General features: G+C 34.8%; 2 protein-coding genes across 11 annotated transcripts in view; one reads left to right on the top strand and one right to left on the bottom strand.

The window, feature by feature from the left end:
• LOC144971419 (F-BAR and double SH3 domains protein 2-like) overlaps nucleotides 1–10249 on the bottom strand; it is a 73716-nt gene extending 63467 nt beyond the window's left edge. For 5 of the 9 annotated variants that reach the window (XM_078912296.1, XM_078912290.1, XM_078912298.1 and 2 more), the window contains exons 1-2: nucleotides 10083–10249; nucleotides 6486–6583 (exon numbers count right to left, since the gene is read on the bottom strand). In XM_078912296.1, coding sequence (XP_078768422.1) covers nucleotides 6486–6583; nucleotides 10083–10103 — 119 coding nt within the window. In that variant the 5' untranslated portion in view covers nucleotides 10104–10249. The remainder of the gene's footprint in view (nucleotides 1–6485; nucleotides 6584–10082) is intronic. The other 4 variants (XM_078912295.1, XM_078912297.1, XM_078912289.1 and 1 more) reach the window with 2 other exon arrangements.
• Nucleotides 9831–15000, top strand: part of LOC144971425 (uncharacterized) — a 13813-nt gene continuing 8643 nt past the window's right edge. The window contains exons 1-2 of one of the 2 annotated variants that reach the window (XM_078912313.1): nucleotides 9831–9937; nucleotides 14923–15000. The exon at nucleotides 14923–15000 is cut by the window's right edge and continues 27 nt beyond it. In XM_078912313.1, coding sequence (XP_078768439.1) covers nucleotides 14982–15000 — 19 coding nt within the window. In that variant the 5' untranslated portion in view covers nucleotides 9831–9937; nucleotides 14923–14981. Of the gene's footprint in view, nucleotides 9938–10398; nucleotides 10567–14922 lie in introns of those variants that run through there. The other variant, XM_078912312.1, reaches the window with a different exon arrangement.

Here is a 15000-nt window from a genome sequence, read left to right as displayed (position 1 = left end):
CGTGCTCTACAACACACTTTATTTTCTTTAAATTTTATGATGTACAAAAGAAATTTGAATAAGAAAAATGTTGGTTGTATCGTAACGAATGTGACGATTTTCCTATATTTGGCAAGGAGATGGTTAACTCTGATATGGACGCTTTTAAGGACAAGTGGACTATCTCAGATTTTTCGGTTTTTTAAATAATTAAATAGGGGTCAAAAGTGGGCGTTGCCCAACCCCCTGAAAAGGTTTCGATCATAAATTTCGTTTATTTGCTTCGTTATCGGTATAAACTGCCTTGCGTTTTAACCGAAAACACAATGTATACATAAGTGTAAGTGGGCTAACCCTTCAAACATGGCTTCAACAAGAGACATGTCGAATTCACGACTGAATGAACAAAACTCCCCATCAAACAACAATGCCATCATATCAGGTAATGTTTTGCATTTCAATTGTCAGTGCAATGTGTTTAGACGCGTAAAAAATATAAATTACGGCATTAAACATGCGTTTAATGTAGGAGAATTGATTAAATTGACTGCATGTGTGAGAGGGACAGCCCATTATTTCGCAACATACATGTCCATGTGTAAGATGGGATAGCCCATTTAACTAGGGATGACCCGATGTGCAAGCTGGGTGGGATAGCCCTTATTACTTATTATATAATGTAAATTCTTTGCTCAGTGATGCTGTTTAAATATGGACAACTCGGCCAACCCACTTGTTTTTAATAAAATAAGAGAATTCTGTAATGTATTTGTTGTTATCATTCCACACAGAAAGTTTGGAAAAAAAATATTGAATAGTATTTGAGTAATTGGATATTTTATGGGATCGAAATCTTCAATGTTGATTTTCTCAAAACTGTAAAATGTGGGATAACCTATTTGTCCTTAAAATCGTCCAGATTTCATTTAAACGGGCTTAAAAATACACCACGATTTGCTGAAAAAACATAGGAATTGTCTAAAAACGGGGACAAGTCTTGCTAGTTTTGCAATTTGGGTCGCTATCCTATGAAAGGAGACATAAAATGTGATCGGATAGGTTCAAAATTGGAACAATCGAGGCAAAAGAAAAATTGGGAGTGAAACAACAATATAAAGATCGATAGAGGTGACAGAGGCAGATTTATCAAATTTAGTCTATTTTCTTTTTCATTTTGGCTGCAAAACGTTTACTTCAAATATCAATAACGTCAATCCACAAATTGTCAGAAAGGCTCTAGCCTGGGACTTTAAAAGTGGTATGAGGGTTGAGAATTTTGACAAATTGCGTATCCTAATGAAATGAGAGGTGAATTGAAATATTTCTGACCCCTACTAAAGAAAAAGGAAAACGATTGTCTTCTTTTTTAAAACTGGGTCAGCGTACACACTTGTAGTACTGCAATGACAACCTTCTAACTCGAGATCGACCTTGCATGTCGCAAGACAACACACACACACAGAACTGATCCATTATCATTTGGAAATGACACACAAACGTGACATCCAATAATCACATATTAAATAAATACATAAATAAAATACAGTTCCCTTTCTTCATACCATAGACGAAATGTGTCTCTAGGGCCCACAGACTATCGTCCTGTGTTATCTATGCTAGGGCCTATTCCACGGGAAGATTGGAATTACCAAAATGAGCTGGAGTGGTGACTTGCTCAAGGCCAAACAGCGAAGCGGCGAATGATCGAACTCGGTACCTTTCAGGAACGAAGTAAAGACCGTACCGCTGAGCCACGAAGTGGATACATTTAGCATTGGCACCCTCTTCACTTCTAAAACAAATATAATTTACAATAAACTCTCTCTCTCTCTCTCTCTCTCTCTCTCTCTCTCTCTCTCTCTCTCTCCCTTCTCTTTTACAATAAACAAACACACAAACACACACACAAACACACAACCATATACCTAAATATCCTGTAAAGTCTTCCTCAAAAGACACCTCCCCCTACCCCTACCCCTGCCTTTAACCGATGTTTATCATACTAGACCTATTCACATTGCTTTTATTAAAATACAAGCGACAGAGCGACACGAGTTACCAAAGTCAGTCAATGTCTTATTTAAATTATGCTTACACAATAATATTGTGGATTAAAAAAGAATAACGGGTAAAGAACAACACGCCGATATTCAGTAGCCCATAAAATGTGTAGATACAGACATTTCACAAAATACAACCAAGGAATATAAAGTTACCAACCTGGGACAGTAAGAAGTTTTGAGTTTAACCCCCTCCTTACCACCCATAGGAAAATCGTCACATTTGTTACGGTGCAGCCAACATTTTTCTCATTCTAATTTCTTTTATATATCATAATATTTGAACAATAATGTCTGTTTTAGTTAAAGTATAGTAACACTGTATTGAAGAGCTCATTTAGCAAAATAAAAATGTATAGCAAGAACTAAACAGATTTTGTGTTCGAGTGAAATAAATCTATTTTTGTATAGATGGGGTGTGAAGTTTTGGGGAAACTCTGGAAAATGGCCGGTAAGGAGAGAGTTAAAATATTTTAATCGATCCATACACCAAGAAAAAGTGTTCTTGCCAAGTCAAGGTTTTAAAAAAGAAAGAAAAACAAACGAAACATATAAAATAAAAATGTTAAACATGCGGGCATGCATGTCAAGCCTACCGTTCATCAGTAATGTTTTATTACAACTAAAGAAAAGCTACATCTCTCTACCAGCCAGTGGTTGTGTACTTTCGGTCTGTTTGAGTTGGATTCGGCTATGTGGTCTTGTGGTATGACTCGCTTTCGGAACGGAAGGTCCTGGGTTCTAGCCTCGTTCGGCGCATAGTAGAGTCATTGGAAAAAGCTCTTTACTCACATTCGCTCACCGTACTCAAGTGTAAAATGAGTATTAATTCAGAAAAGTAAGTGGAGCAGACACTTATGTAGATAACAACAAAGAATGAAGTGAGTAGAAGACTGCTGTTTTTATACTCTTGATTTTCTTCTGAGACTTTTCTACTCACTTCGTTCTTTGTTGTAAAACGAGTACCTGGCCGTTAACAGTGTTGTCTCTGTCGAAAAATTGTAATATCGCCTAACAGGCGTCATGCTCCGTTCCGCATATTACGTGTTATCCATTGTCAGGGACCCTTTGTAAAGCGCTTTGAGCATGTTTAGTGGGTTTGCGCTATATAAATGCTCATGTTTATATATATATATATATATATATATATATATATATATATATATATATATATATATATTATTTTTTTTTTTATTTTTTTTTAATTAATTTGTTTTTTTTGTTGTTTTTTATTTATTTATTATTTTTTTTTTTTTTGGGGGTATTGTTATTTGGCCACCCATTCACAATTACAAGGGTAGTGATTTATTGTTTCTGTCGGTTTAACACTATAGAAAACGAAGTAGGTACGCTCATATAAAAAAAAAATATCTGCTACATTTTCATTGTTTATACGCTACCATAGTATCTATTCCTATGTCATAAACTTAATATCCCCCATTGCTATCAATAAAACGTAAGACAACACAGTCCTAATAGTGTAGCTTGAAAAGTCTGATCACAGGGACAGAACTCTTAACGTTATAGTTACAGCGATTGTTGATTTATCTTGTTTAATGATAAGGTAATGCAGACACTGTCGTTTCAATGATCGTACCCCACAACACAAGGTCTTTTGAAATAGACAATCAGTTATTTCAAGTGTTATTCGGATGATCGATCGAGCTGTCTTATCGGGAGGCGCATCAAACAATTATAAGTACAGTGTACTCTCTCTCTCTCTCTCTCTCTCTCTCTCTCTCTCCAAATGATGGCAATATTACAACCAAATCTTTCCACCATTATGTAGGGCACGGCATTGATTGAATCAGACAGGCCCCTCACTATGTGTAAACACGTTCTCATTAGACGGCTACATGCCATTTTGGTGGAGATGAGCTGGGTGCACAATGTCAATTACTCTCTCTCTCTCTCTCTCTCTTCTCTCTCCTCTCTCTCTCTCTATCTATATATATATATATATATATATATATATATATATATATATATATATATATATACATACATATATATATAAATATAATATATGAGGAGCCGTCGCCTTATATCTATGAAAACAAAGACAACACGTCACCTTAATTCATTTTAATTCACACGGTGCTCGAATTTTTAACGCCCAACTGTGATTTAAATTAAATACTATATTTTAATATACACTCACAAGTTCGGCCAGAGGTATGGCCTATCTCAATTTATCAAATTAATATATAAGGTGTTGCTATCGGTTCTTGGTTGGATATTTTTACATGTTTGTACACTTACACACACACACACACACACACACATATATTATATTAAATTTATATATATATATATATATATATATATATATATATATATATATATATATATATATATATATATATATATATAAACATTTGAAATATAATTAAGATAGTTTGACTTCTACTACGTTGTTATCGAGCGTTGCTCTCATCAGGAAGTTATATATATATATATTATATATTATATATATAATATATATATATATATATATATATATATATATATATATATATATTATGTAACATTGTCGCCATAGATTCTCTAACTTTGTGTTTATACATTTTTATACATGCCACGTTGTAAACGAATTTCCATTTTTCAAAATGAATAAAGTATATATACAAGAGACCACATATTCAATTTGCGTCAAATTATTCAGAAGCATCGAGAAGTAAATTCTGGCCTCCACACTTGTTTTATAGACTATACGAAAGCTTTTGATTGTGTTAATCATAAGAAACTACGGGAAACTCTCCTGGAGATGAACTTGATCCTAGAATTAGAAACCTGATAAGATCCCTCTATGAGAACCAACAATCAGCGGTACAACTAGAAAGCGGAACAACAGAATGGTTCAAAGTCACAAAAGGAGTAAGACAGGGATGTATTCTATCACCCCATTTGTTCAGCATTTACACTGAAGGTATAATGCGAGATGTGGCAAACGATGTCAGGAGAAGTAATTACAACGAACCTAAAATGCAAGGTCTACCCATAAAAGATCTGAGGTACGCAGACGACACTGCACTATTGTCCACAACACCGGGGGGACTAGAGAATCTAATAACATCTGTAAAGGAACATAGCGAGACCAAAGGCCTTAAGCTGAATATAAAGAAGACCAAAATCATGAATACTGACAAGTGCAAAACAGATGCCATCATAAAAATCAATGGAGAAGAAATAGAAAGAGTAAAGAATTTTGAATATCTTGGAGCCAGGATTGAGTACAATGGGAAATCGGCCCCAGAGATCAGGAGGAGACTAGCAATGGCAAGATCAAAGCTAGAAAAGATGAATAATATCTGGAAAGGGCAGTGCATTCAACAAAAATCAAAATCCTCAAAAGTGTTGTTTTCCCAACTGCTACATATGGATGCTAAGCATGGACTATCAGCAAAGCAGAGAGCACAAAGATCACAGCTTTTGAAATGGCATGCTACAGAAAAATATTCAGAATATCATGGACTGAAAAACAAACAAACAAAGAAGTCCTGAGAAGGATCGGAATAAAATCACCAATTCTTCTTCAAACTGTAAAGAAATTGAAACTGAACTATTTTGGCCACACGACTCGCCACGAATCATTAGAAAAGCACATTCTGCAGACAAGGGTAGACGGCAAGAGAGGAAGAGGTAGACCAACAAGAAGCTGGGAACAAGATATATGTGAATGGCTGGGAATGACAGCAACTCAAGCAAGTAGACTGGCGGAAAACCGTAATCTGTTTCAAGAAAGTTCGGGAAGCAACGTCCTACGCAGGATCAGCTGACTAGATGATATATATATATATATATATATATAATATATATATATATATATATATATATATATATATATATATATATATATATATATATATATATAATGCATATATATATATATATATATATGGCTCATTCTCCAGGTATTGTTTTACAGAATGGTTTCAAATGACAGAGCCAAAATCAAATTTTAAAATTGAATGTGTTTGCAACTGTATTGCAAAAACGATTTACGAGCTCAGTTGCGCTTGGCATACTGATTGAATGCTTTTTGCACACATTTCTGGGTCATGAAAGCTTAGGATTTTCTCCCCTGTTTTCATAACACAAAACTATGTAAACTCCAGACAAGTAAAAAAAAAAGGGTAAAATGGAAAGAATAAGTTTATGTTTTCATTGGCTATGTTGGTGAATTAAATATGAAATAACATTAATGAAGAGAAAGAAAATTAATTACTTATTCATCTCTTTGCAATCGCCTGCTACATTGACTTAAGGAATGTTACAGTCATCCGTCCACATTCAATGCTTTTTTCAAATACAAAACAAAGCAACAAACTGTGGATTCTAGAAACTTAAAGCTTAACCAGTAATCAGTGGATTTAATTTTCATCATTTGTTTTCTCCTCGAAAATAAAATACCAGTTTGAGGTGGTGAGACACAAATAGGTGTACCTTATATCCTCCAGTAAGTCACATTCCTGCTGGTGTTTAGCTTGAAGCTTGGAAACCTGGTCAGCATGAATATTCTTCAAGGCCGCCGACGGCTTCACCTAGAGATATCATTTGGAAAGACAGAAAATGGTAGATTAAAAACATTTGAGTCCAGCAGAAATCTTTGATCATGTCCTATTGTTAATATTCTTATTCAGGAGACGAAAAGTATAATATTGATGGGAAGTGTGTGTGTGTGTGTGTGTGTGTGTGTAAGGGGGATTTCCATGCCAGCAACTCAAACAGATCCAGTAGAAGTAGTAGTCTATGTCATATGTTCAAACAACATAGAATGAGACAGTACCAATCCATGCTGAGGGAAAGACAACATAATGAAGACATATCTAATATTAGCTATCCATTCACCACCCTTGTGCAGCTATGTGGTATTGTGGTATGACACTCGCTTTCGGATCAGAAGGTCCTGGGTTCGAGTCTCGCTCACCGCATAGTTGAGTCCTTGGAAAAGGCTCTTTACTCACATTTTCTCACAGTACTCATGTGTAAAATGAGTGCCTGGCTGTTAACAGCATTGTCTCTGTCCGAAAAAAAAAGTAATATCGCCTGACAGGCGTCATGTCCCGTCCTAAATGTTAAGTGTTGCTGTTGGCCAGGGACCCATTGTAAAGCGCTTTGAGCATGTTTAGTGGATATTGCGCTATATACCCTTATCCATCAAACTTAAACCTGCATCAGTCTTTATGATGTCATTCCTAAGGTTTATAAATCCCAACAGATGTTTCAAATTGAGTAATACTAATACTAATATCCAATCCGTTTGCATATTCAGTCAACAAGGAATGTCATGGATTAACTGGCACAGATGGTTGTGCTACGATCCGATCGTCACCAAAATCAATTAATAATAAAGGAAAATGCAAACTGGCAAACCAGAGGAAATGAGGAGAGTATGTGACTTTGAATTAATTTAAGTAAATACTTTTTAAATCAACAATAAAATAAATATATGTATTGAGATGATTTGGAGCCATGGATCATTTACTGACAAGCCAATATTTGACCCATTATGTTTCGTGTTTAAAAAACAAAATAAACAGTTGCCAAAAAGTAAATAGAAAAATAAAATTTAGTTTAATTTGTTCTGCATTAAAAAAGAAACAATATCCTTATCCCTCATATAAGATTCTAACTTTTCCCAAGTTTCATAATTTTGGACTGTAGATTCAAATTTCTGCATCTAGTTTTTAGACCTTGATAATGCATATTTTTAAATAAACAAATTCATCTGGTATTATGTCTCGATGAACAAGACAAGATATAAACAGATTAAGCCTATCCATGAGAGGGATGTTTCACAATGTCCACTGGAGTGGTTGGTGGATGATGTCAATAATAGAGCTTTCCTCTGGTCGCCAGGCAGAGCTATCGTAACAAGCAGGTTGTGGCTTCAAACTTTTTATTCTCTATATTTCCTGGCATTTTTCTACTCACTTCATTTCTAGTTATTATCAACATAAGTCCCAGATCCACTCACTTTTCTGTATAAAAATGTATCTTTGATAAAGCAATTCTAGTGTTAATATTGTTGTTTCTGTTTTGCATTAAGCATTAAGTCTTAAGATTAATCGAAACATTTTAAAATACTCATATTTAGCAACTTGAAACAACAACAAACAAAAAAAAAAAAGGAAAAATATCAGTAAAAGAATCTTAACCATGAAGAAATGAATGAGGAGAACTTAGGCTGTAGTTTTTATTGTGAATCCGTGATAGATGGAAGAGGAAGGGGAAATGGTGATCATTAGTGATTAATGGATTTTTATGATTGTATCCTGACACCTCACGCTTGGAATTACATTCAATTTCTATGGTGGCAGTTAACCAGTAGATTTTTTACCAAAATCAAAATGTGGGATTTGTGACACACCCTCGAATCTGCTCGGACAAATATTGCTGGTTATTTGGAAACAAAAGAATGAAGGAAGTTAACATCACTCTGCTCTTTGTTATTGTTTTTTTCCCACTGTTAATTGTGTGATTAGTTCTCACTCGATTTGTACAATCAGTCTATCAATTGAATCGTTAAAGGTGACACATAGTTTTCTGTGAGGTACGATTGATCAGGCATGTATTTCACTTAAACACATACCGTCAATGATATTATCGTGTAGTTAACTTAGTTAATAATACACAGTACCATATTGTTTACATGCAGACGACTATGTTAGAAGAGGTGGATGGTTATGTTCCCTTCCAAAAGGCCTCTTTTTTCCCTAACTAAAACTAAAACTCTACATTTATTGTGTAGTTTGGTTAGTTTAACACTAAGTGAACTAAGTGCATTGTATACATTCCGACAACTGGAAGTAAGAGGGGCGTAAGTATTGAAAGGTAAGTGCAAAGCAGTACTATTTTTTTTTTCTATATTAGCTCGAGGTCGGAGGATTTTTTTTTAGTTATTGGTCTTAGTAAAGGTCTTGGGTGTTTGTTTTCCCTAGTACTAGTACTATTAGTAGGGTCAGTTAAGGTACTAAACGTCTAGGTCTTATTTTTTTTGGAAGTGTCAATTGACAAGGTTGAGTAATTATTATTATTATTATAATTATTTTCATGAATTCCAAGACATGTTAAAATCATATAAAAACAAAAATTACTGTTGTATTTCGGATCCAAACTTTAGATTCAGTGGAAAAAAACAAACAGAAGTACGACGAAGAATCCCTTCCGAGTAGTAAAAATATGCCCAATATAATTTTTTTTAAAAGTGGGATTTCCTTTACTTTGAAGGAAAATATACCCTACTGCACATCTTCAGAATTTGGAACGATTCATGTAAAAGCAAAAGAATTGTGCAACAACATCAGTCCGTGGCAGTTCAGTTAGTGGTAAATAGTAATTGGCACGGTCCATGACAAAAAGATGGAATATGAGAGAGAGAGAGAAGAGAGAGAGAGAGAGAGAGAGAGAGAGAGAGAGAGAGAGAGAGAGAGAGAGAGAGACGAGAGAGAGAGAGAGAGAGAGAGAGAGAGAGAGAGAGAGAGAAAGAGAGAGAAGAGAATATCAGAGAATATCAATATCACAATCACTACTTATCACTCCGTGGCAATACTATCACTTTGTGACACTACTCTGTGGCAACTGACACGGTCCTTGACAATTGACGATTTGTCAATTGTCAAGGTCCTTTGTCAATTGACGACCTTATTTTTTTCTTTAGACGTTAGGGTTAGTTGAGGGAATATTTGGGTTGTTTCCCTTAACACGAAGCTTTCGGAAGGCCGACCGCTGGTGTAATTCTAGTTATAATAGAGTTATAGTACGTTTACATAGGACCCAATTGACCAGCCCTTGACCTGGTGGTCCTCTGCTCGTCTATTTTTATTTATATAGCCTTGCAATAGCAGACTCCTACTGACTAGGCTACTGAGCAAGGAATTTACAATCCAATGTCAGTAAGTTCAATGAATGAGTAAATACATACGAGATTACTTACTTAAAATCTAATCACATCCTTCGACAGGCCATAAATTCATAAATCATTCATAAGAGTAACAATCGTTATTCTAAAATGAATGGTGGCAATAACAACAATCTCACCTTTCGAGGCGGTGGTTGCATCTTCCATAAATGAGCTTACAATCTTATTCCATTATGTTTACATCCAAATAGAAAAAAATACACATATTCCGCCATCTTCGATTGGGACACTCCTCCTCTAAACTCTCAACCTCACTACACAGCACCTCAACACATTAGGTATGAAGCGGATGAATTTTCCTCCCACCAACAAACATCCAGAACACAAAGAGGAAAAAAAAAAAGAAATAACAAGGGAGACTATTCCAATTTTTATAAGACAATAAGAATCTTTACAGAGTAATATTTCTTGACTTGTTTTGATTTGACTCTTAAGAAACGGTTTAGCTTGGGACAATAATAATGTCTAATCGTGAACGAGCAAAAAGTCAAAATAAACCTGGGCAAAGCTCGAAATCAGACAAAAGAGGAGTGAAACCACGCTTTACCAATCCAATCCGCAAGGAAAAATCAAGAGCTTGTACAGTACCGTACAATGATCATGGTTAAGTATTGATTGAAAAAGAAAAAAGGAAAGAAAGAAAGAATGTGGAAATGCACTGTAATATAAGAGAGTAAGAGAGCGATGAGAAGTTATCTAACATCGTTACTGTTCCTCGCCTTCTCCACTGATGCATCATTTCAATGTCCTTAAAAAGTCTTAAGTTTCGGAATTTCTGACAAATTACATAATGGTCATTTATCAATAATCTTTTTTTTTTTTTAACCATCCAGGCCAAAAAGAAAGATGAGTGTTTCTTGTCTGTACCGCCTCCCACTTTTCCTCCTACCTCTATAATATTTGTGTCTGTTGATTCGGCATTAATCCATGTCGTACAAATATTCTCCCTACAATGAATTTTTTTATTACACGCCTTATTACATTTTGGCAACATATTATTTTATTCCATCTGTCAATCAATTAAAATTATTTGTCAAAAGACGGGAAAGAAAGGCCTTCTGTTTCAAATATTTTTCACAGTTACAATTAAAAACCTCACTTTCTTCTTTCTCTTTTGGTTCTGTTTCTATTTTTTAAATATCTAATTATGGTATTTACTTACATATCTTATTTTACTTTATCAATTATTTATGTCTCTTTAACTTTATAAATGATTGTGAGGATTTTTTTAACAACAAACTTTAGGGTATAGTTTCATGAATAATTTTTTTTTAAATACCAAAATTTTAAAGGAAAAAAAAAATCCAGAATAAAAAAAACAACAAAAAATAAAAGCAAACCAAAAACATGGGCCTATTGTATATTTTTATTTGTTTATCTTTCTTATCTCCCAATAACAACAACAACAACAACAAAAGAAGAAAAAATTTTTTTAATCAGTAATTTGGTTAAAATATTTGTTTTGTAATCATCATAATTAGGTACGTGCCAAGGGCCCTTTTCTGTTGCAATAGAATAAATCAACAGAAATATGAAATCAAACACGATGTCTTTCCACCACGGTGTATAAAATTAAAATGCTTATGAATAGGGACCCCTTGAAAACATCTAGAACTATCAAAACGTGTCTTTTTTTCCACACCCAGTAAAATACTATTAAGCATTTGACTGTTCTTTGTTTTTCGGTCACGTGATCTTGGCTGCTTTTATAAATGTCAACCTCCGTCTACCGCTACTCCTCCTCCTCTTCCTCCTCCTCCTTCTTCTTCTTCTTCTTCTTCTTCTTCTTCTTCTTCTTCTTCTTCTTCTTCTTCTTCTTCTTCTTCTCCTTCTTCTCTTCTTCTTCTCTTCTTCTTCTTCTTCTTCTTCTTCTTCTTCTTTCTTCTTCTTCTTCTTTCTTCTTCTTCCTTCTTCTTCTTCTTCTTCTTCTTCTTTCTCTTCTTCTTCTTCTTCTCTTCTTCTTCTTCTTCTTCTTCTTCTTCTTCTTCTTCTTCTTCTTCTTCTTCTCTTCTTCTTCTTCTTCTTCTCTTCTTCTCTTCTTCTTCTTCTTCTTCTTCTTCTTCTTCTTCTTCTTCTTCTTTCTTCTTCTCTTCTTCTTCTTCTTCTCTTCTCTTCTTCTTCTTCTTTCTCTCTTCTTCTTCTTCTTCTTCTTCTTCTTCTTCTCTTCTTCTTCTTCTTTTCTTCTTCTTTCTTTCTTCTTCTTCTTCTTCTTTCTTCTTCTTCCTTCTTCTTCTTCTCTCTTCTTCTTCTTCTTCTTCTTCTTCTTCTTCTTCTCTTCTCTTCTTCTTCTTCTTCTTCTTCTTTCTTCTTCTTCTTCTTCTTCTTCTTCTTCTTCTTCTTCTTCTCTTCTCTTCTTCTTCTTCTTCTTCTTCTCTTCTTCTTCTTCTTCTTCTTCTTCTTCTTCTTCTTCTCTCTTCTTCTTTCTTCTTCTTCTTCTTCTTCTTCTTCTTCTTCTTCTTCTTCTTCCCTTCTTCTTCTTCTTCTTCTTCTTCTTCTTTCTTCTTTCTTCTTCTTCTTCTTCTTCTTCTTCTTTCTTCTTCTTCTTCTTCTTCTTCTTCTTCTTCTTTCTTCTTCTTCTTCTTCTTCCTTCTTCTTCTTCTTCTTCTTCTTCTTCTTCTTCTTCTTCTTCTTCTTCTTCTTCTTCTTCTCTTCTTCTTCTTCTTCTTCTTCTTCTTCTCTTCTTCTTCTTTTCTTCTTCTTCTTCTTCTTCTTCTTCTTCTCTTCTTCTTCTTCTTCTTCTTCTTCTTCTTCTTCTTCTTCTTCTTCTTCTTCTTCTTCTTCTTCTTCTTCTTCTCTTCTTCTTCTTCTTCTTCTTCTTCTTCTTCTTCTTCTTCTTCTTCTTCTTCTTTTTCTTCTTCTCTTCTTCTTCTTCTTCTTCTCTTCTTCTCTTCTTCTCTTCTTCTCTTCTTCTTCTTCTTCTTCTTCTCTTCTCTTCTTCTTCTTCTTCTTCATCTTCTTAAACTATTCTTCTCTAAGCGTGATTTTACTAAAACATAAATCAATATACAAATTAATGCCATGTTTACCGACTTGACATTAAACACTCAAATACGGAAGGACCCCAAAGTTTCATGTCTCGATATTATCATTTTAGTCTTGGGTCTTATTAGTTTAAAACGACAAGTGCATTTATGCTGGTCGTCAGGTCATACTTATGGACCTAGTTTAACATTGTTGTAATGGACAATGAAATTTGCATCATTTTTTGATACTTCCATTACACAAGGAATTGGGTTATCAGACCTGCAAATAAGCGCATGTCGGTCTAGAACCATTGTAGACACTAAAGGGTCATTGTTTTTTATTTGATGAAATATCCTTAACATCTATGCACAGTCATAATGTATATGTTTGGGAAGGAGGATTGCATATAATTTTTTTCGAAAAAAGTTGCCCGTTGCTATGGAAACGACGCCATATTGGAAAATAAACTTAATCTTAAAAAGTCAAAGGCTTTTTTTGTTTATCAACCGATTGCGATAATATTTTGGCCAGAGGTAGAAAAAAGGAAAATAAAGAAGCTCTAGAAGCCCGATTTTAATTTTTTAAATTAGAAAATTTAAAAATTAAGTTCAAAGTTATTACTCGATTATTCCCCTTGAAAAAAAGTTACATAATTTCAAATTACTCATAAATGTTTTAATTTTTTTTTTAAAATCCGGCTCATAGAGGACCTGCGAATTTGTATGACACTCATTTGTAGAAAGTTTGAAGAAGACAGTCTCCTCGACGTTGAGGGCATCTATTCAGCTCCTATACCAGATGTTGGCTTGCCTACCATGAAGAAAGTGTTGTTATTGAATCCATCACTCCGCAAAAGCTACAAAATTCACTGGAAAATAAATATCGAAAATAGATTGTGGGACAGCGTGGCTCAGCGCTACGGTCTTGCTTCGTATCCGAAAGGTACCAAGTTCGATCACCCGCCGCTGCGCTGTGTGGCCTTGAGAAAGTCACCTCACCCTTGCTTAATTTGCGGCGCTGCACTGCAGCTGACGCATGGGTTATTAGAGTCTTCCCTTGGAATGGACCCTAGAGAAAAATTTCCCCTAATGGATGAATAACAGGAATATTATTATTAAAAAAAAAAAAAAAAACTTTATTGTAGGTAGCCATAGCAACCACGTTGAGGTGCATTAAAAATTGTAAACAAAATGCAAAGCATTTCTGCATTCGTAAATCAATGTTTAAAGTACATTGACTGTAACGGTTTTCTATTTAAAATGTGATGAAATAGGGAAAGGCTTTATGGACAACCTGTATCTCTATCGATGTACATGCTCAAAAATGTTCTGGATTTAAACTCTCTTCCTCTGTGTTCATGACGTACTGTTTTAACAACCCAAGACATTTTCTTGCCCAGATATATCGCTTATCAGTTCGGCCCAAGAGAATTTAATAGGAACTACTCACCGCATTAATATTAGTTTTCTGAGGTTATCTGATCAGAGAGATGAATGGCGTACCATGATCACCGATGTCTGGCACAGACTTGGTACTTGAAGAAAAAGAAGAACTAATAGCGTAGACCTCAGTGACGTTAATTGATTGATTCTATTATTTAAAAAAAATGAATATGGACATTTATTTTGCGCATTTCCACTAGTGACAACATGGTCAACATGGTCCATAGTGCTAATGATCCATTTACTACCCCGACAACTGATTCCAAATTTACATTTCATACAGTACAATTGACCTGTTCGGCGTCATTTATGCACTATCAATTTACAATTTCAATCGCTGGATATAGCCAGGTTTTCATTCACAATCATGGGTCAAGCAGGGTAGTTTGAATATAGTGCCTTAACTAAGGACAGAGCGCTGGGGCCAGATTTTCCTTTTGACAAACGCAAATTATTATATTATTACCATTGCTCAGCCAGCATTCCCCCTTCTTCCTCCCCTACCCCAAATTTAAAAACTAATTATTTTTCAAATATATTTATGTTTTTCTAGGATACACCAGTGACACAGCAACGGCATCCATTCCCACATCTCGTAGCCCCTACGACGTCATGCGGAACTCCGTGGAGA

The sequence above is a fragment of the Berghia stephanieae genome, chromosome 4 (genome assembly GCF_034508935.2).
Source record: "Berghia stephanieae isolate SIO BIC M18660-M18661 chromosome 4, UCSD_Bste_1.3, whole genome shotgun sequence".
NCBI classification, from domain to species: Eukaryota; Metazoa; Mollusca; class Gastropoda; order Nudibranchia; family Aeolidiidae; genus Berghia; species Berghia stephanieae.
Note: the sequence above shows the minus strand (reverse complement) of the source record. Positions and strands in the feature narration are given on the sequence as shown.